The sequence below is a fragment of the Zonotrichia albicollis genome, chromosome 4 (genome assembly GCF_047830755.1).
Source record: "Zonotrichia albicollis isolate bZonAlb1 chromosome 4, bZonAlb1.hap1, whole genome shotgun sequence".
NCBI lineage: Eukaryota > Metazoa > Chordata > Aves > Passeriformes > Passerellidae > Zonotrichia > Zonotrichia albicollis.
In genome coordinates, this window is record NC_133822.1 from 13,707,623 (window position 1) to 13,730,378 (window position 22,756).

At 40.1% G+C, this 22,756-nt stretch overlaps 1 protein-coding gene across 2 annotated transcripts in view; it reads right to left on the bottom strand.

Moving 5' to 3' along the window:
* RELN (reelin) overlaps window positions 1-22,756 on the bottom strand; it is a 284,024-nt gene that overhangs the window by 236,741 nt on the left and 24,527 nt on the right. For both annotated transcript variants that reach the window (XM_074538845.1, XM_074538846.1), the window contains exon 2: window positions 1,023-1,133. In XM_074538845.1, the coding sequence (XP_074394946.1) occupies window positions 1,023-1,133 (111 nt within the window). The remainder of the gene's footprint in view (window positions 1-1,022; window positions 1,134-22,756) is intronic.

A 22,756-nucleotide genomic window follows, 5' to 3' on the forward strand; every position in this document is an offset into this window, starting at 1 on the left:
AAAGCCCTTCTCAAATTATCCCTCAGTGCAGTTTTAAATAATGTGCTATTTACATTGCATTATTTAATTCACAAGCAAATGTATGCCTGCTGGATGACACTCAAATGCCCAGACCACTCATGTTCTACATGCTTTATAACAAAAGTAAGTGCTATGAGAGGTTATTATAAAGAAAGTACTGAATTCTGGCCCAAGCAGACAAATTAACATTAAAATTAAAACATTTAAACATGCTGCTGCAAGTGAAGTTGTGTCCCATATGACTGGTACCTTTCTTTGTACCTTCACCACAGAGTGCTTAATAGGGTCAACTGAGTTCCTCCAATTCGAGGAATGCAATTCTTACTATTATTTGTAAGGATATAAAAATGCTACCAAATAACAAACTGCAGAAGGTATAGCTGTCAATTACTTGCACAAATTTAGAAAGGATTATTTAAAAAATATTAGTCTTTAGCACAGCTGCTACTGCTGAGGGCTACAGCAGAACCTGAAATACATGATAATTTTGCAAAGCCTATCATATCCCTTTTACTACAATTCTGCTTTTTGGACATGGTAAATAATTGGTCGTATGAAATATCTTGACCAGCATTCTGGTTTTAAGGAAGATGCTATTAACTGAATGGAAAAGTAGGTTGACATAAGCTTAAAGGAAAAGGTTTCCAGACCAAGAAATACTTAGAGGGTTTGGGCTAAATGCTTTAGTTTATACAAAATGTCACACAATTTAGAAATGGCTGCTTAAAACAATTTATCTGCTGAGGCTTTTCCTTCTTAAAATTTATATTATTCAGCATACTAATACCAGGGCTGAGCAAAGGTGAAGATGGTACAAGAAGCAATAAAAGCTGCCTAAAAGCTGCCACTGTTTTATCTCATTGACTCCCACTGACTTCCATGTATTATTGATTACTCAGTCTAAATTAACCTGTTTCAGGAATTGTCTTGCTACTGATGTCCTCTGTACAAGCAAGTGCTCATTACCCTGGGTTACAGAAGGTAAATTACACTGGACTTACCAAATCCAAAAGCACTGGAACCACCAACACTCTGGGAAGCCTGAACACTGGTGGATGTGTAGAGCCCAGTTACCAGTAAGCCATCAAAGAAGGTACTCGTCGAAATAGTCACTGAAATGAGAGAAATAAAATACGTGTAAATATTCTGGTTAAGTTCTTATACACTTTCCATGAGCAGGCTCTTGCTCTTGAATGAAATCCCACCATGCAGTCCAGTGAATCCATCTGAATTTCCACAATATTTATGCTACTTTTACTTTAAATGCACAATGAGTTGGAAAATAACACACTGGAATATATGGCTTGTAAGCAATTGTCCAGACATTAAACTGTAGTAAAAACAATGAAATAACCAGGATTACCGTACTGTTCTTTCTGAATCCAAATAGAGTGCCAAGTTATAGTTATCATGCTTCTTGTAGTATTATACATTTAAGTTATATGGGTATCTGAAACATTACAGATTGTGTGTATTTAAATAGCTCAGGAATGCATTTTTAAGAGGTTCTTAAGTAATAGCAGAAAACATCCGAATGAAAAATACAAATAACATTGGAATCTATACATTCTGTATTAGAATTGACAATTATTGCAACATTTATTCAATTCTTGTACACACTAATTTTCATATTTTTACTTTGGTGTGTTTGACAAGGTAAGCACACAAGGGAAGCCAGTTGATGTGCCCTTTTTGGATTTCAGCAAAGCTTTTGACACTGTCTCTCACAGGATCCTTCTGCACAGAACGTCCAGCACACAATTGTACAAACATATCATTGGCTCACAGGTTGAACACAAAGGATTACAGTGAATGGGTGACATCAGACTGGGGACCTGTCACTGGTGGGGTTCCACAGGGTTCCATCCTGTGCTCTCCAGGCCCTGTGCCCTTCCACATCTTCATAAATGATTTGGGCACAGGACTGAAGGGATACTGAGCAAGTGCAGAGACAATACAAAACCAGGAGGAGCTGTTGACTCCTTCAAAGGCAGAGGGACCTTGCCAAATCAGAGGGCTGGGCAGTCACCAACCATATGAAGATCAATAAAACAACAAAATGCTCTCTCTGCTGAAGAAGAGTCTCATGACTTGTAGCCTCTTACACTAAAGATGCATCCAGACGTCAGTTACCACACTCATTCTGCTTCATACCTCAATCCTTTTTTATAATTAGAGAGACCACTGCTTGTCAGGAACTGCTGATCAACTCTGATCACTCCTAAATCACATTCTACTTCCCTGTATTTCCCTCTTTTGCTGGGGACAAACACTGATCACTTCAAAATTACATTCTACCTCCCTGTATTTCCCTCTTTGGCCGGGGACAAACTCTGATCACTTCAAAATTACATTCTACCTCCCTGTATTTCCCTCTTTGGCCGGGGACATCACGAGACCGTGACTGGCCAGGAAACTGAAGCAAGGTACTCCAAGGTGACTGCTAGGTCAGTCATTGGTGATACAGATTCAACAGAGAAACTGATGGGTTCCTTAAGTCCTAAAAGTCAGTTTTTCCTCTGTGGTACACATTTGGCTTAAAATTTACAGTAGCTTAATTTACTTTGAGCAGAGGAGCAGTATTTACCATGTTTAATTTATTCTTCAACTCTTTGTATTTATCTTCTTTTCTTTGATTATTCAATACTACACTGAATAAACCCTGAATCCAACTTTTCTGCTCCCATGACTCCAAATTTCAGTGTTTTGCTATAGACACTTCCCTGAATTCAGATGCAGGTTCAGAGCCATATGTTCATTTTTAAAGAACAGGCTACTTCTGATACATGTTAAAAGAGCAGCAAAAGAAAGACCAGATTTTTTTTTTTTTTTAATAAAAGATGTATTAGAGAGAGTAAAATAAAATCAAACAAGCAAACAATGATTTTTTTTTCTGCATTTGATGATGAAATGGTGAATAAATACATGACCTTTTCTTCCCTTTATGCCTTTAAACCTACAGAGAGGCAAAACATATGTTGAAAAGTATGCCTATGTGTTATTTTTGAAGACTTGGCAAAAGAGTCAGTGAAAAGCACTGATAGAAGGGCACTGGGCCAGTACTTTGCTGCCATTTTGTTTCCCTGTAGGAAAGCATCTTGTTCTTTACTGGATAGGATATAATGCAAAAGCCTACTGTGAACAGGTGACCAGTTTCTCTGTGGGAAAGAAGTGATATTTCACAATGCCTGTATTTGACTTTGGACATATTCGTGTGATTGTCAACCCTCATTTTACATAAGCATGTAATAGGTCAATTTTTATTGTTGAAAAATTTCCAAAACAGTATGGCTCCCTCATTAAGCCTCTGGGAAACTGCACAAGGCCCCTAGCACATTTTTTAAAAACAGAGCACTAGGCTGTTATTACACACATGTCATACATTTCAGAATAATTCCATAGTTCTTCAAGAGAAAAAAATTAATCACGACATTCTCAGTGATGATTTTTTTTTTCCTACCCACTGTTGAAACACATCAAATTCCCCTAAAATAAAAGAAAACACACAGTATGCCAAGTGATAATGACCAAGAACAGGAAAGCTGTGCTAATGCACAGCCCAGCAATAGGACTGTGATTTTATATAGGGGCTAGGGCTTGTTACTGTGGGGTCCTAAATTCCTCTTCCAAAAGAACAAGGAGTTTTCTTCCACCAGGCTTTGTTTGTGCCTGTACACTGGCTCATGCCATATGCAGTTGATGTCAAATATCTGGCACTAGAGAAGCAAGGACCAATGCCATGACCCACTGGGACTTTGGGAAGCATCTGGAAGGACACAGAGCAGGCAGGGCTGGGCAGGCAGGAGGGGCTCTGGCACTGCCCCAGTGCTGCCCCGTGGCACACAAGGGACAGCACAGCAGCAGTGCCATCTACAAGCCCAAGCAGGCACTACTCCATCCTCCACAAGACCCTTCTCTGGGAGGAGAATTTGGTGGGTGAAGCAGCGAGGATGGATGGGTGGGTGGCTGGGCAGGGGTGTGCTGGACCCTGCATCCCTCAGAGAGAAGGTAGGAAGCCTCAACTGCTTTGAAATGGTCCAGCAGGAGGGACTGAGAACATCTTCCCAAAAAATGCATTTTGGAACAACATACTGATCAAATAATATCACACTGCAAATTTTAGAGGCAAAGGTGCTAACTACTTGAAGAGTTGCTCAACACCTCCTTCTATTTTCAGTTCCTGAGATATTTGCCAGTATTTATCCCCTTGGGCTACTTGAATTTCAGTCAAAACATTTCATTTCTGAGGTGAGGTTAGAGGAGAACATGATGCCATGGATGAAAAATTCCACTGTTCTTTGCTTTCATCAACTCTTCTGCTCTCAAGTATGAGAGTGTTTCTCCAAGTTTGGACAAATTATATTTTATACATATACACATTTTAAAAAAATCAGAGTTCACATATGCTCAACAGAGACATTTTCATTTTTAGTATCTAAATATTTCTTCAAACTCTGTCCTCACTTAGTACTCTTAGAGCACTCTGTGACTAATAAAAGCTTGCTGAAAAAAGCCCCATGAAAAATATTTCAGTCCAGCTATACTGCTTTGTTGGAGCAGAAGTGCTTTGTGAAGATATAATTTTTGATGATGTTTTGATGTGGAAAGTTTCTTACTCAGTGTTTTAAAGTAGGCAGTCATATCTGCTGGCTGGAGAGAAAGGAGAAAGAGAGTGATTTTTATCAAAAGTCTAAGCCTTCTGTGAGAAAACTCAATTCATCAAAATCCCACTTCTCAAAATGTTGATAAATGTGCAAAATGTCCCAAAGTTGTTCCATAAGTTTGACCAATACCATCACCAGTATCTTAAACTTAGGAGACAGAAAAGTAGACCTGAGGGCAAAAGTGAACTAGGATGGAAGTGGTGGTGACTGGAACCAGAACAGGGAATAGGGACATTTTTGAAGAGAAAATGGGGAGCGATGGGGGTGAGGGGTGAAAGTAACCAAGAGAAGGTGATGAAAAACAGATGGGATCTGCACCTGTAGCCTGGAAATTCTGGAAAGGTTCAGTGTGAGGGACTCGCACAGTAACTGGGAAGAAAAACCAGGTGTAAAACTCAGCAGCAAAGTGTGGGTCAGCCTCACATGCTGGTCAGCAGCCAGGAAAGAAGTTCACTGTCTACTCTTAGTCCACCTCTTAAATCAAGTGAACAGTGTTTGCATGATGGATATGAAACATTCCTGTCCACAAAACACACGGATCGGAATGCCTGGATTAGTGAATAACTCCAGTTTATTTTGCAAAAGCCTAGGAAATGGCTCCATGAAAAAGAAATACTGGGGCTGGAAAACACCATGGAAGTATCCTCTGGTGCTGTTTTGCCCTACCTTTGTTTCTATACAAGGACTGCAGTCACAAAATGTGTTTCTGAGAATCATGAGGCCCTCAGCTCAGTTTTCCACCAAAAATCAGGGGGAACTGCTGCCTGCAGCTCCTGCACACCCAGCACATCCCTTTGCTGTGCTCGGTGCCAGCAAGGCTGGCTGGGCAGGCACCCAGGCTGGCCAGGCCATCACCCCTGGGAAGCTTTGGTGCTGTTTCCTTGGGAAGGGAGGGGATGCAGCAGCCTTTGCTGGAGCAGCCTTTCATTTTGCATTACAAGATTCTGTGAGAGCCCTGGTGCTTCCCGTGGGACAAGGGACAGCAGAGCCTCTGGCAGTGCCAGGAGCTGACATGTCTTGAGGAGGAAGCGGGTCAGGAAGGAGGAGCCTGGCAAAGATGCTGCTGAAATTATAACACAGGTGAAGGTAGCAGCATAACAGGAAAGACCAAATGGAGTTTGAACTGTAAGTACAATCAAATATTTATAAGAAATTAATGCTGTTCTTATAAACATAATTTTCACTATTTTCCAGTGCTGTAAGCCATACATACTGCATACTATTATAGAAATCTATTAATCCATGTAATTGAGTAAAATTTGCCTTAAATTCTCTCAATGGACTGATCTACTCTCCAAAAAGGCTGTATTTTGACTGATATTCAAGAGACTCAAAATACAGCCAATGCATCTAAACTGTAAAAGTAGAAAAAGTGCCAGGTGGAGGAAGGGGATGATCTCAGGAGACAGCTGCCACTGACAGGTCTTACCTATTTTGGCTGCTCTTCAGCACCAGCTGAATGCCCACTAACAAGGCTGAAAGATACAGAAATTCCACAGAATTTGCAGCTGCTGTTGATGACAATCACAGAGTACAATAAGGAATTTATAAAGGCAAAGATCTTTGATGCCCCACACATTACTTAAGTGAGTCAAGACATAGCCATAGTGTAAAACTGCACCTCTGTGTACCACAGACAAAACAGAAAATAATTCTGGTATGTGAAATGGAATCACCACAGACAGGGGACTTCCTGAAATGAGGCTTTCTTGCATCAAAACCATGACAGACACTTTTAAAGGCTCTTCTCAAGGTCAAAGCCAGTTCCCAATAACACTGTAATATTGCATCATCACACAAACTGAGTCATGGCTGCAAACCATCCTCTTAGGAAATAAATTATTTATACTAAAGTGAAGCTTTTGGGTTTCTTTTTTTGCTTCACTCCTAACAAAATCTACCAGTCAGGTGTGCAATGGCCCTGTTCAGAGAGGGCTCTGTCCCTTCACTGTGCTGCAGCATCCTGCAAAGGAATGGAGACCAACATCACTACAGCAAAGACTGAAAATGCCACACTACATTCACAGAGTATGCTGAATTGAAAGGGACCCATCAGGATCATCAAAGCCCAGCTCCTCGCTCTGCACAGCACCATTCCTAAGAGTCACACCACTTCCCAAGAGCATTGTGCCAATGCTTCTTGAGCTGTGTCAGGCTGGTGCTGTGACCGCTGCCCTGGGGAGCCTGTTCAGAGCCCAGCCACCCTCTGGGGGAAGAATCTTTTCCTAATATTGAACCTAAACCTCCCCAAACACAACTTCAGGCCACTCCCTCGGGTCCCGTCCCTGGTCACTGCAGGGAAGAGATCAGGCTCTGTTGATCCTTGTGAGGAAATTGTAGACTGCTGTGTCTGCCCTCAGTCTCCTCAACATAGGGAAGATGCTCTTTGTCCCTTCCCAATTTTGCTCTCTTTTTTAGGCAATGGAACCTTTCTGCCACCCTCATGCAATGCCAAACACAGGTGACCCGTCCAGGCATGCAGTGCTTTCAGGGCACAAATAATACCAAGTCCAAATCCTCAAGATACCAGACTGCTCCTGAAATGCCAACTGCAGCTTAAATTGCTAGAAAGAAGAGAATAAACTCTGCTACCTTATTTAAAGGCAACTGCTAAGACACCATAGTGATTATAAATCTATAAATACTCAGGTAGAGTTTTACAAGTATGCTTTCCAAAGAGTGTGCTGACAAATGTACTTGTAAGAGAATGGTGGAGAATATATCACTACAAGAATCCAGAAAGTGTATATACTGAATTGCACTCAGAACCTTATCACTGAAAAAGAAATGTTTAAAAGACTAGTTTTTAAAAGACTAGTGAATTGCATGTTGATATCAAACTAATTTTTATGGCTCGCAGACATACTTTGCTTTCAAAAGAAAACAAAATCGAGAAATTCATAATTATACAGCTATTTCAAATATGAGCACCAGACAGACATGCAAGAACAGTATGAATCACAGGTCTACACATCATTCAGCAACAAAAGCGGAAAGCCCACAGGATTCTTACTCATACTTGTTTTGATTTTCCCCAAGTAGGTGGAAGAAAGCAGAAAAAAAGCATTTCAGCATGGTTAAGTAAACAGACGTGTAGTCTTACAACCGCAAGCATTCTCACTTAGGTGTATTGTGGGTTTTCTGAAGCCCAAAACCAAAGCACTTAATTCACAATAAAACATCAGTGAGCTTGAAGTTCTTTCACAGAGCAGCACCATCTCTAATCTGTGATGCTCTCACCAGTTATTCCAGTTAGCAAATACCCTCAGATGGAGGGGATACAATGCACAAGTTTTGAACTTTGTACTAGACTGTTTAAAAATCTAATTTGGCCTTGCTTTGTGTTACAGTATAGTTTCAGTTCTTCTGCCCCATGCTCCATCAAATCTCTGTGTCTTTATAGCTTTTCAAATCCCTTCCTAAATTGGTAATGAGCAACAGAGAACTGAAAATAGATTGCAGATGTGTGGCAAGATGTCTGTAACATGATATCCAGAGATATCATTTGTCATTGATGAAAAGAGTAGCCTATCAGCCTTGTGAAAGAACTATTTGCAGAGACATGACTTATATTTTTGAAAGTTCATAACAAGACAGTGACAATGACATCAGCAGCAATATAAAAAGTGTTTATTCTTGTATTCCTAAACTATAAGGAATTGGTCACGTTTGTTTACATGGTCCAAGATGCTTCAAAGCTGTCATCTCATTAAAAGTGAAGAGTTCCATGGTTAAACCTGTGGACAGGCTTCCAATGTGAGGCCCAAGAGTCTGACTTCCTATCTATCAAAATCCCAAACTTAAATACATTTCTGACCATATTCAAAGCCACCAGAAACTTGGCCACATTGAGCAGAGAGGTGCTTTATTCCAGCTGGCATCACCAAACGGGTTGGCACAGCCCAGAGACCTGACAGAGGAGAGGTAAGACTGGCTGCTGTCATAGCTGCTTGCTTATAACCAACAGATGGGCAATCAAAGCTCTCACCTGGGTAAGAGGATTCAAATCTGAATTTCCCAACAAAATGTTGGTTTAAAATATTTTAAACTCCAGTGCCTGTGTGGCGCAACCACTGCCCCTTAGCTGCAGGCATTGCATTTTATGTGGGAAAAAGGGAATATCAGCTGGCACAGGGAGAGGCACATCCTCTCTCTTTTTGGGGCAGCCTTCTTAGAAGGAGAGATGAAGGTTTCAGTCAGTGGCCCAGTGAATTTGTGCTACTGCTATATAAATCTCCAGAGAACATCACATCTATTTATGTCACCCCATTTAGGCTGTAAATCTCACCCTAATGTTGATGTTTAAAACAGACCAGATGAATCACACTCCAGAAATGTCTGATTCTCCTCACTGACTATAAAGGGAGCCCAGACTGTAAAGCTCAGCTGTAGATGTCAACACTGAAGATGGCTAAACTGAGATTATTCCCACCAAGAGCCATTCACACAGAGTAACTTAATTATCCAATTTCTATTAAAATGTCCAACTATTACCCACATCAGAGGGAACAGAGCAGGAATTAAGCATCCCAGATCGCAGAGCTCACCCAGGGACATTAGAGACAATGACTATCTTTATATTCTTTCTTGTGTTATGCCAAACATATCACTAGTGCTTAGCAACTTAGCAAGTCCTTGTAGTACCGAAACACTCCAAAGGGTATCAGAAATGCCTGTTATTCCATTGGATAATTCACAGAGGCCTGAATAGTATTAATGTAGTTTAAGCAGTAAATACAATAACCTGCATAGCAAACAAAATGTGTTTCACTGAAATGTACCTCAGCTATGTCTCTAAAAATTTAACCACTGAATTGTGTGCCATAGCCAAAGCAAGAATAATCATCAAAATGCCATTTCCTGTAATGATTGGAGAGGACAGTTATTTATAGTCTTAGCTTAAGAAATACAAACCAATCATATCATTTATTGAAATGCACCTCCAGGCAACAAATACTGTAAACATGAGAGTTACCTGAGTAACATGACATAAAAGCCAATAAAATGTGCTTTAACAGTATGCACATGATGGTTAGACTCAAATGATTGTGAAACCTACTTTGTCAGTGGTAGTTATTAATTCTTTTATCCAAAGTCCCAGGAGAAGATGGAAGAGCTGATGATCATTCCCAGACCTCACCAGCTACATAGGGCATTAAACAATCCTGGTTACTGGTGTATGTTGGAACTGTTTTGTATCTTTATTCAGCAATCACCATTCTCCTTTATTAAGTTTTGAAGCCAAATGCTGTCATGCTTCTATGAAAAGCATCAACACCAAATTTTTCTTAAAAACAGATTAAACGTCATTGTGATTACTTTTTTATTACTCTAAGCCTGAGAATATTGACCCCCCGTTTTGAAGCCTAACCTTATTTTTCATGCCTTTCGAGTTTATGTGAGGTTGCCTGTTTGATACCCATACATGAAAATTTCATATTGTTGGCTCTGCTCTCAATAAATTATTTAGAAGGTTTGAATATTTCTGCACAGTGCAGATTTTCAGAAGAATTTGGTAAATCCTTTTATTCTGCTGTCCTCAAAAGGCAAACAACCTCTCAATACACAATTAACAACAGCATTAAAGGAGAAAATGAAGGCTGGCTTGAAAAGAGAGTAAGTATAATTATCTACTAGGAATTTATTATAACTCAGTAATATCTAAATATTTGCAAGATCTTTTGTCTTAACTCTAGCTAAGGAAGCACACCCTCTAAAACCAGATTCTTGAATGTGTTTACCTCAGGCTAAAGTAGCACAAATCCTCTTAGAGACACATGAATTATGATGAGCAAATACCATGAAATGCAGGAGTTCAAGAGATGCTGGAAGCATCTGGCTGCCCACAGCTTGGAAAGCTGCACTGTGCACTGGGTGAAACACTGGATGGCTGAGCCCAAAGAGTGGTGGCCCGTGCAAGTGGTGTTGCCCTGGCCCAGCATTGGGACCACTCATTTTTAGTACCCTTATCAATGACCAGGGAAAGGGGATTGAATGATCCCACAGTCAGTTTGTAGTTTTACAGCTTCAGGTGACAAGGAGCTCTACAATTTATTTATATAATGCATGAAAATGCTTTTCCTTATTTTTAAGTTCGCTTTTCTCTGAATTATTGTATTTTCAGTGAAGCGTTTGCTTTACCAACAGAATTCAACATTTATAGATAACTTTCACAACCCTCTCAACTATCCTTTTTCCAAAATTAAGGAAACTTACTTTAGCTTCCTATTACACAGGAAGATGTTCCCTCTATCATCATCAGCTAGTTTTAAAGAATATACTTCTACTATATTTTTGGAAGCAGAGGTAACCAGATGCATCCATGACACAGAAATCTGGGTATGATGTTGTAATGCACACCCCGTGGTAAAAGTGATGCCAGTTGTTTCAGTCTTCACTCCTTCCCTCATAATTCCTAAGGCTCAATGTGTTGATTTTTTTTCATTACTCATGCTTAGCATCAAGATGATATGTTTTGAAATTCACTTCCAATATCCTGTTCCAAAAGTCTGCATTATTTTTGCCTCTGTTCCTCACCACCACCTTCATTTTTCAGTAATACAGCATTAAATTTTACTACTTTGAGCAGCATGGAATATAACGCTGTTACCTTCCTAATAAGTTCCCATTATCACGTTCACCACTTTAAGTTCAGGCATCAAGCCATGACAATGACACGTCTTCCTTATCAGCCACAGTCCTCTCTCCTCAGAGTGGACTCCTTGTGTGATGTAATTCAAATGAAAGCTGGCATTGTCTTATAGTTAACTCATGAACAAGATTGAGCTGTAAAGTTTCTGACTCCATTTATCTTTAATATATTTGTGCTTGTCTTCATTAAACCAGAGCTTAACAAGATTGCTTAATGAGCTGCAGAAATAAGAGACCTTAAATAACCTGGTGCCTTGCAGTCTAGATATGTTGGGCAACCAATATAGCAGCTGTCCAAGGGACACACAGGTATTTTTTTAATACCAAACTTGGGATTCATCTGCCTGGCTGTGACTGTGGAGAAAATCATCCTCCTCACCCAAACTGCTCATCTCAGAGTCCCTTCTGCACAACAGATGTACCCAGCACAGTCAGCAGAGTGAGTTGCAGCCTGGCCAGACCCAGAGATTTCACCAAGTCAGGCTCTGGAAGGGTTGGCTGTAGACTCATGGAAGCAAGGGGGTAAGAGTGCACAAGTGTCCTGATTAGAAGGGAGAAAATAAAGAAAATTAGTGTGGAAAAGTGAAGACTGAGATGCACTGAAAGTTGATGAGAACCATGAACAGAAGGAAGAGGCCTAAAATACATCATACTTATTATTATGGGAATTATTATGGGAACGGACACGAGTTCAAAAATGTGATTTAATTTTGTATGTATGATTCATGCAACAAAATAGTTCTGCCTAAGTACAGTCCCTCATTTAGTTGGTGCAGAATGCTATTTTAAAAAAGCTACAGAACCCCATCTATAAACTGGAACAATACTACTAAATAGCCTAGAGATTGACATTTTAAGTTAAATAATGAATCAAATGAGGATTTTTATGGGAAAAATATTAAATTGGGTTAAATATATGAGTTTATATTAAACATAAAGTAATATTTGTACTGGCAGCCCACAGCTTGGACAGGAGCACTCTTTGCTGGGTTCAGAACTGGCTGCATGGCTGGGCCCAGAGAGTGGTGGTGAATGGTGCTGCATCCAGCTGGGGGCAGCCACCAGTGGTGTCCCTCAGGGCTCTGTGCTGGGACCAGCTCTGTTCAATATTTTTATTGATGGCATGGATGAGGGGATTGAGTCTTCCATTAGTAAATCTGCAGGCAACACTAAGCTGGGAGCATGTGTCCATCTGTTGTAAGGTAGGAGGGCTCTGCAGAGAAACCTGGAATGGTTGGATGGATGAGCTGAGTCTAACAGAATGAAGTTTACTAAGTCCAAGTGCTGCATTTTGGCCACAATAACCCCCTGCAGCATTATAGGCCAGGGATGGTGTGGCTGGACAGTGCCCAGGGAGAAAGGGACCTGGGGGTGCTGGTGACAGCTGGCTGGACATGAGCCAGCAGTGTGCCCTGGTGGCTGAGAAGGCCAGCGCCATCCTGGCCTGGATCAGGAACAGTGTGGCCAGCAGGTGCAGGGAGGCTATCCTTCCCCTGTAGTCAGCACTGGTCAGGCCATACCTCAAGTGCTGTGTCCAGGTCTGGGGCCTTCAGTTTGGGAAGGATGTTGAGATGCTGGAGCGCGTCCAGAGGAGGCAATGAGGCTGGTGGGGGGCTGGGAACACAAACCCTGTGAGGAACCACTGAGGGAGCTGGGGGTGTTTAGCCTGGAGAAAAGGAGACTCAGAGGTGACCTTATCACCATCTACAACTTCCTGAAAGGTGGGTGTAGTCAGGTGGGGTTGGTCTCTTTCTCCAGGCAGCATTGACAGAACAAGAGGACACTTAAGGTGCATCAAGGGAAATATAGGCTGGATATTAGGAAAATGTTTTTTACAGAAAGAGGGATAAAGTTCTGGAATGGTCTGCCCAGGGAGGTGGTGGAGTCACCATCCCTCGATGTCTTTAAAAAAAGACTGGATGTGACACTCCATGGCACACCATGGTTAAGTGTTGGGGCTGGGTTGGACTTTATGATTTTAAAGGTCTCTTCCAACCTAGTGATTCTGTGATACTGAATTCTGGCATATGAATGGCTGGGCCGTAACAAATGTTAACGCAATCCTTTGACCATACATTGTATATTAATACTGCAAGTTCAAATCCATGAAAAATACTGGTTTCTAATGGTTCGAATCAGAACAACATGGAAAAGAATCTGAAAAAATAAGAAAAACTTTCACTAGTCCTCTGACACATATAAACACCCAATGAAAATTGAGTTGAATGAAAATGATGTGCTTAAGAAATATAATTCCTAAAGCAAGATCAATATTAAAACTCAGTGGCATCTGTTTGTTTCATCTTTATGGTTATGTGGCTAAATGGGTCAGAGACAGAGATGGGGACCATCAGACAATACATATGCTTATTCTTTACAGTGTAATTCCTCACAGTGTGGTTTGTCAAGGCTGAGCATCCCAAGTGCCGGGCAGCTCCCTTAGAAAGGGAATGGCTCCAGGTACATCACTTTAGCAAGAGCTGTTAGCTCTTTGTGTTGGGTTTTTTATAATGGTCAACTACTGAGCAAGAAAGGAGAGCGCTGGAACACCAGCACAGTAGCAGGTTGTGATTATGAAATATTTGATAGGACTCTGGGGAAAAATCCTCAAAGTGTATTTTTCTACTTTGCTTGGGCTAAGGGTTGGATCTGAACATAAAAACAGGCTCCTTCCAGACTCCTGTTTCTGGACAGGTAACAGATACTTTACCATCTCTAAATGTTCACAAGAAAGTCTGAGTCCAACATTCTGATTAGGCAACCAGCCAAACCATGCACACACACCAAAACACACAACTGCAGCACAATGACTTGTGTTTGAACTTGTCATTTTTGGTTAGTTGCTTGTTAAATACTTTATAAATGCAGCAAATTCCCAAGTGGTCACTTTCTGTTCTTAAAAAATAAATAAATAAATAGGAAAAGCATGGTTCTTGTCCCTGGTGTGCCTAACTATCCCAGATAACGCCAGTACAAATCCCCCAGCAAATAAGGGATTTTTAACAAATCACTTCATGTCCTCTTTCCATACTGCAATTTCTTCTGCTCTGCACATCCCAGTGAAAGCTATAAGTATTCACAGCCATGTCCCTGCTATGACTCATATCTTGTTAGAACAAAAAGAGGCACTTGGCTCTCTGGAAAATAAATCCCACAGCCGCCTGCCTTGGATTGCTGTGAGCCTGCAGCTCCCTGGCTCGTGCACTGCTGTGTCACAGAGGTCTTCACGTCCCACAGGAGATAATTACTAAGAAGTACCTCCACAATAGGTGAGGTTCTGCATATTATTATAGCAGGGGGAAAGGGCTAAAATGGTAAATATATTTATAAAGGCTCAAAAAGCACAGTTACTCTGTGGGAAAGTCAGTCACCGGGCAAGCTAAGCTGTGCAAACAGCACAGCCACTCTCCCAGGCAAGAGATCATTAGCAGTAGGAAGAACTAAACTAATTTCCAGAATAACTTGTATTGGTGTCCTCAGCAAGAAGCATGATAAGCAGCAGATCTCTATCAGAAAAAAAAACAGTGAAGAGGTTTTTTATCTTCCTAGCATTTCTTCATCGGTTTGCCAATGAAAATTTTAAGAGCGAAATAAAGACTAAACTAGAAACTAGCCCCCCTGGAAAAACCTCCAACAAACCAAACTAAGCAAACAAGTGCCAAAGTTAATCAAGTCTATTTGATCCAAACACCACTGACTGGACAAGGCAAAATATATCACTGGGAACACAGTTAAATCCATAGAGCTCTGTTGGTCATTCTGTCTCCTGTTCTGTGGCATGTCTTTACATCAGTGAATGAATATTGTAACCAAATAAGCCCTCAGTAACAGCAGATATCTACAATAACATAGGCCATTAATGCAAGTGTACCAACTGGTCAACACCTTACCTAAATAGTGAAGTTCTTCTTTCAGCCCCCTGTTCCAGTGCCAAACTGAACAGACACTTCCATCAGATTCCTCTCAGGAGTTACCAAGGTCAAGGCAGAAGTGACACCAGTATGTTGTGCTGGGTATAAACTTCAACATCCTTCACACAGAGTAACTAGGAGGAGAAAATACTCCGGGTATTTGCACCAGCAGATATCTACACTTGCAAAAAAATTCTGGGTAACCAGTGAAAAGAAAAATGTGCCTAAATATGGAGGAGGAACATTTAACATTATGTTCCAGCTCCTGGCTCAACAAGTAATATCACTGTTAACCTGCAATGCTTGAATAAGAAAAAATAAGAGAAACTTTCTGCATAGGAGAAGATTCTACATTTGTTTTTCTGCAGCTGTTTGAAGTTGGACTCTCCGAGAAGTCAAACATTCTGAGAAAAAATGGCAGAAGTCTCAAGTTCACCCTCAATGTCTCCCTCTAACTCAGCAATTAAAGCACAGAGAAATGGCCAGACATTAATAAAAGTAGTCATGCCACTTCATACAGATCTAGCTATGAAGAAATTAGGCATAAATAAATATAAGTAGCATACTTCTGTGGAGTCATGTATTCATAAATACATTCAATTTTGTCTTTTGAACCACATACTCAATAATGTTTTCCACTTCTGTATTTAAATCCCACAGTTGATTCAAAGAATGACTCTGACATCTGTCTAACCCCCTCAGTGTTGAACCCTGAGAATGAGTAGGAAGAATCAGATAAGCAGAGTAGAGAAAGATGGATCTGGATCTGAGTGGGGTCTGTGCATCAGATGGAATAAACTGTACACCGAACTTTCAAAACACAGAATAGGCAGCAGTCAGCAAGCGTGAAGATACTTTTAAAAATTCACACAACAAAGTGTTTTAGAAATCCACCTCTGTACACTTTTCACCACCTTAGTTCAGAGGCAAATGAATTCTCCCACCAAAAAACCTAAGAAACTTTGAATTTGCAATTTTGCTAAATAAGCCTCCTCAATAAATAATAGAAATAGTGCAGTGCCAATAGTATTTGAACATTTATTTTTACTTTGAATATGAAAAGAGGGAATTTTGATCAGCTTTTAGGAGGCTTACAAACTCATAAATGATACAGTATTTTTATTATGCCATTTTCAATGAAAACCAAATACTTTGATCTTCTCCAGTGTCATTTCAGTTTGAAATTGAATATTTCAGTTCATTTTGTTAAACTGAACTGAAAAAAACCCCAAACCCTATTTTAGTCTAAATCAAGATTTTAATTCCTTTCCAAACACTTTGTGCCAGGTGGTCCCCCCACCTCAGGGAGGCACTTCACTATGCTCCAACTTTTACTATCTAGTTAACACATCCAACCTTCCAATAGAGTAAAAAGCAGTAAGATCCTAATCACAGAATTTGTGATACTACATACCAAGAAAAATACAATTTGATCTTGAGGGGACAAAGAAAAATGTGAATTTTATATTCAATTCAATGAACATGAAAGCAAAAGCACAAAAAAAAAAACATTTAATTTGAGTCAGACTCCCCTTTTCCAATTTTTTTTTTCCCAAATTTAAAAACGTCAAACCTTACTTTCCAAGTAAGGCTTTCATTCTGCACAAGCTGTATTTTCTATTATAAATCACTCCTGCTGGAACTGGTTTTATTCTATTTCCTAGAGAGCAAAGGGGCACTTTGCCTCTACTTTAATGTATTGTAATGCCTTCTTATGACTTTTCTTTTTTCTCTTTCACATCTGACATATTTTTCCTTATTGCTAACCCTAAAATAAACACGACTAAACACAGTTTTCCTGTGAGCTCACATACAAAAGTAGTTTGAGCAATGTATTCATTTTTCTGTTTATATTATCCTGTCAAAAACAGGGAGAACTTGGCAGTTCTTCGAGTCTTGAAGAACAAAGTCAAAAAGAAACCAAGTTATCATTGGGCAGCCTCTCTGAGCACACTAGTGCAGAGCTGCAGGACTCAGAGTTCAAAATGAGATCTACCTCAAAAATCCCTCAGAGACAAGGTCACATTATAGATATTATATCATATGTGCTGGTTTTAGACTTCCAGTTTCTCACTCAAGGACAACTTCCATGCCCCACATCTTTGTAATGAGACGGAGTGTGCTACCTCCTCTCCTTTGCATTCCCACAGGTCTCCAAGGACAAGGAGAAATCCATTCTACAGAGATATATTACATCCAACTACCTCAGAAAGTCAGACAGCAAAAAATCCAAGCCATTTAAGTCAAGAAAACACTCTTGGAATAGATATTTTTGGATGCACAACAGGGTGTTAACCTGTACCATTGTTGAGCTCATCCTCCTCTCTGTTAAACTTCAAGTTTGCTTTTTGCAGGAACCAGAATTCTGCTTCATACTGTGGAGAAGCACTTTTCAAAAGGGAAAAGCACTGCATCAAAGCAAGATTTCTACCTTGGACAACAGCAAATTGCTTGGCAGTCCTTTTATTATATTCAAGGCATTCTCAGGCAGCTGTGGCTCATTACAAGCAATGGTGCTTCAGCCATTAACTTCAGAGGGATGAGGATAAAGCACTAAATGCAGTGAAGATAATTTAAAGCATGTTAGGCAAGGAAATGAACTAGTGTGGAGCTCTGCTGATGCTGTATGCTAAGCATGCTTCCTGGGGAGTGCTGCAAAACCATATCCACTCTGGGACAGGAGCTCCTACAGAGCTTTTGTTTCCCTGGCAGCCCAGTGGGGCCTTGCAGTGCCACAGCAGAATGAGCAGCTGAAAGATGAGGTCCATCCCTTCCTCCTCATTGTACCAATTCTAGGGCAGGAAACACTCCCAGGCAGAGTGCTGTTGCAGTGAGTAGCTTTTGGGGAACAAAAAGAATTTGTATAGGATTTGCCTCTTTGTTTGTTGAGCGTTTTAACAGCACTAGTGTTGTAAATTAATGAAGATAAATGACACTGGCATTTGGGCATAAGACCAGGCTTGGAGCTAAGTCTCAAACAGATCTATAGGCTTCCATACAGATCTTTATGTTTCATACACCACCAGTAAACACATGAGGCTGTCTCACCACTGCATTGGGTGTTTTGATCAATTTGTGGTTCAGCAGCCACATGCCAGTCAGAGCAGCCCTTCTCCCCCCAGATACTGACACTCATTCTTCAGCTGTTTAGTGTAATTTGTTCATTGTGAACCAATACAGCTACAACCTGGTCCAAGTTTAACCTCAGACTAGATCCAGCACTTCATAGTCTCAATACTCTCCCCAGATATTTCTGCTTTTCTAAGGAAATGCATAAATATTACAAAGACAAAATTTCAGCTTTCATCCTGCAGAAGCTGTACAAATTTTAACTGAACCATATTTTTTTTGAAAGGTACACTTAAAAAGAACTTTAACAGCTGCTCTCAGACTTTAGGTGATTAATTTTGAAGTAGGTTCTATAAAAGAATGAACAATAACAGCCAAAGGTTGAGGCATTAATATTAACCTGTAATAAAAGGAATGATGTTTAAACCATTCCTAGAAATAAAAGATGAGTACCTGGTCCTAGAGTGCTGGAAGAAGCACATAGCTTAAATTATATCCAATCAGGCAAAATACAGATATTAAACATTTATGAGCAGCTCTGATATATTCTGAATTAATCAGTTCCGCACATTTAAATGTTTTAATATTTAATGCTGCTACCTCAACAGTCCTGAAGAAATATTAAACTTTTTATAGTCCTTTGTAAGGGATAGCAAGACATTTTACTGCACATAAAATCTGAATTGTGGCTGCAGGTTTTGTGCTGTGCTGCATTTAGTGGAGAACCACGATTATAACGTGTTAAACTACAGCTGAAATTCTGAACATTTTTACCACAGATGAAACAGAAATAAGGGCAGTAATAACACAAGTAACAATTATTAAGCCAGGGGTAAGTACATGTCCAATCTGATTAAGTCTCCTAGGCATGATGGATTACTCATGAAGGCATTATAATATCATACTTTCCTGAAATCTCTCAGATGAGTGTAAATGGCATGCTAAAGGCATTTTAGACATTGCAGAATATTAATGTTAGTGTGTTAGTAAAGTAAATCTTCTTCAAAACACCAGCTGTGGCAAGCAAAAAATTGTATATAGAGAGAGATATTTAGCTGCCCACAAATTCCCTTACTCTAAAAAACAAGCACTCAAATATTTTTTGGTCCTGCCAAAAATGGTAAATTTAAATACAAGAACAGTATACTAATGTATGAGTAGTTTTAAAAAATAGTGTTTAAAAGCATATTAAAGTTGAAAATGAGAACATAAAGACCTCCTTTAGAAGACAGTGAGTCACATATTAAAAAGCTTGCTTTGATTGTAAACATATTTCTGAGATTCTGTGCTTTATCACCTCTAAATTAAGTAAAAAATACTTTGAAAATTCCTAGATAAAGCACAATAACAAACTGCAAAGCTGTTGAGGTTTGATGGAAATTGTAAGACAACAACAAATGGCATAAAGCCTCTCTTATGAACACGTGCTCATTTCCATATCTCTTTGACAGTCTGGAGTTCAGACCCTGCAACACCTGAACTCCTGCCCATCTCTTTGCCCCTTGTCATTCAGTCTAAATTCAATAAATTGCTCTCATTCTGCATGATTTTGCCTGAATTATCATTGCAGACCACAAAACTGAATTTACCAGTGGTATTAAGTTTATAGCAGGGCAATTTCAAAGAGAACCATAGCAATTATAATTGAAGAGATAGCACATAAAAATCAGTATATGTAGGTTGTTTGCCAATACACTACCAAGCCTGGCTCTCATGTGAGTTATTTTTAAAAACAACAAATTCAACAAAACCTCCCTATCACTGAAGGGGTATCGGGGCCAGACAAAGGTGATACAGAGACTCTGTCATCAGAAGGCATGAAAAAGCACTTTATTATCAGAAATTCACAGCTCTTGCAGAAGCAATGGTGGACCTAAGACTTGATTGGCCTTTAGGGATCTTTTCTCACCTATTGGTCAAGAAGGGACAACTCCTCCTTGTAAGCATCTTTGGCAAACAGAGATTGCCTGCCAGGTGCAGAGATTGAGGTAATAATTTTATTAATTCTTTCTCTGAGCTTTCTCACAGCTTCCCAGGAGAGTCCTGGGAGAGCTATGCCTCTCTCTGTTCAGAAGATGTGATTGACACACCTCCCCGCAAACAACAATAACAAAAATATCAGGACAGAGTCTCAAATCTTTATTCTCCATTTATTTTTGAGGAAACATAAGCCTCATCCTTTAGCACCATTACCTTTCTAGTAACCAATCTGCCACAAATGCTCACACATAGCAAAAGGAGCAGAGATGCCCCAGTTCAGTCCTTGCACCACTCTGTGGTCCTGCTAACCCACACTCATTCCCAGAGGCCTCAAACAACCAAAACTTCCACATGCACAAAGCCCTGCCCCAGAGATCATCCTTGGCTCATTTCACAAAATCGCTGGAAGTGAACTCCAGAACTGGCAGTAATTCTGTCCTCTGGTGAGATGTTCATAAGCAGCAGCCAGAGGCCTTTACACAACCTGTTAAACCAAAAGTGGGCCCTGCATTCCCAGTGCTGAACATCATTGTCCGAGAGCAAACACAGACACATGAAACTATTGCAGGTAATTTCTTTGTGAAGGGTCGTGTTTCTATGAAAAACAGAGAGGAAGATATGGGGAAGTTAAGAGAAAAGGCATGAAAGAAACTGTAAGGACACGATGTCACATCTGTGAGATCAAAACCCTCACTCAGCTGATCTGAAGGCCCTATGATGGACAAAAAGACTCTCATGATGCTCAAGAAAATCACTTGGAGATCATCTCATGTCCCAGTACATTTAAGGAAACAAGACTTCTTCAGAATAAGGAGGAGATAATCAAAGAAAAACTGGGAGTTACCAATTTCTTCTCTTACTGCAAGTGATTCATACAATCCTGAGAAATCTCAGTTGGATCTACCATCAATGGAGAGGCATTGCAACCACTGCATCAAAAAGGTACAAGTAATAGACAAGTCACAAGACATGCAAGTGACCCTTGACCAAGAGTTCAGAAAGCATTTAAAACCGAACCAAAATGACAAATAAAAGCTGGCATAATATAATTTCTAGAAACTTTTGAATTTTGCCCAAAAAGTCAGGGAGACCCTCGCAAATAGATGGGGTTCTTACTGAGACAGCTATGGTAGACTTGGGGGATTTTTGGGTCAGAATTAATCAACCAGCCTGATCTGACTGCACAGACTAAGTTTCTCCCAAAAACAGGAGAAGGGAAAATTTGGACTAATTTGAAATGTGCTAAGAAAGAGAAACTCTAACACAGGCCTGAACAAATGAGCAATCACATTGGGAAAGAGATTAAAGAACTAGCAAAAAAAAAAAAAAAAGCCCAAATTACTATAGAACAACACAAGTGAACTTGGACTTGCAGAACATTATCAGAGAAAGTAAATGTTCCAGTATGTAACATGGACTACAAATGAAAGGGTAGTGGATACTGGTTTGGACATCACTAATTTTTCAGCAGATGTAGGAAAAAGCAAAGAGGTGAACCTGCAATTGCCTGTGTATGTTGCTGACAAGGCTGGGGAGATAACTTGTCCCCTTGAAATGTAAGAAAACAGATTTTGATGGAAAGTGATGGAAATTTGCGAAAGCAATTCAGACAATTAAGGAATTACACAATCTGCTGCCTTCTTCAGATTTAAGAATGGCAAAACCCCCACCAAACCCTTATAAGACAACAACATTGTAATATATTAAAAATTAGGTGCATTGAGATGTAGCTTCTCAAGGTCCTGGCCACTGCCAGTGGTGCTCTCATGCCCCCCTGTGCAGGAACACAAAGGCAGCAAGAAAGGACAAAGTCACTCACACCCCTCCAGAGGCCCCAGACCTCAGGGGAATCTTGGCTGCTAAAATTTCAGTGCATTTGAGACAGCAGTCCATCCATTTGCAAACTGTTTCTAAAAAGCTACAGATAATAAAGATAATAATGAAAGTAAAGATGGGAGCTGTGGTTGTAAAGGTCAAACGTGAGAAGTATGTGATGTAAGTGTGGAAAAGCTGAAAGGACAAAGGAGAGTCTCAGCTCAGTGATTTTACATTTAAGCAAGGAGCAGCAAATTCTTCTTTGCAAGCATTAGGATTCCCTCTCCAAACCAAAAATTATAAATAAGAAATTATACTGCAATGGATCACACCACATGGTGTGGAGCTGCAGAGAAGTTTGGAGAATCTGCTTTCTGTGCAGAGAGCTAAGCAGAGATATTTTAAAGACTAATTACCTTTTATGATGGGTAAGCACTATAGATGTTACAGCAGGCTCATTGTGCTCTTCCCAAACTGACCTGAAGCATGGTAGGCAGCCAGCAGAAGCAGATCCAGGTGGCACTGAAAGCACAGCTTTATCAAATACACTAATCCTCACCAATTTGCACTGGTGGATGCTGCTTTTTGTGTGAGGGGTGAAATGAGCAGTCTTCCCCAGCCAGATTGCTGTATCTAGGGGATATC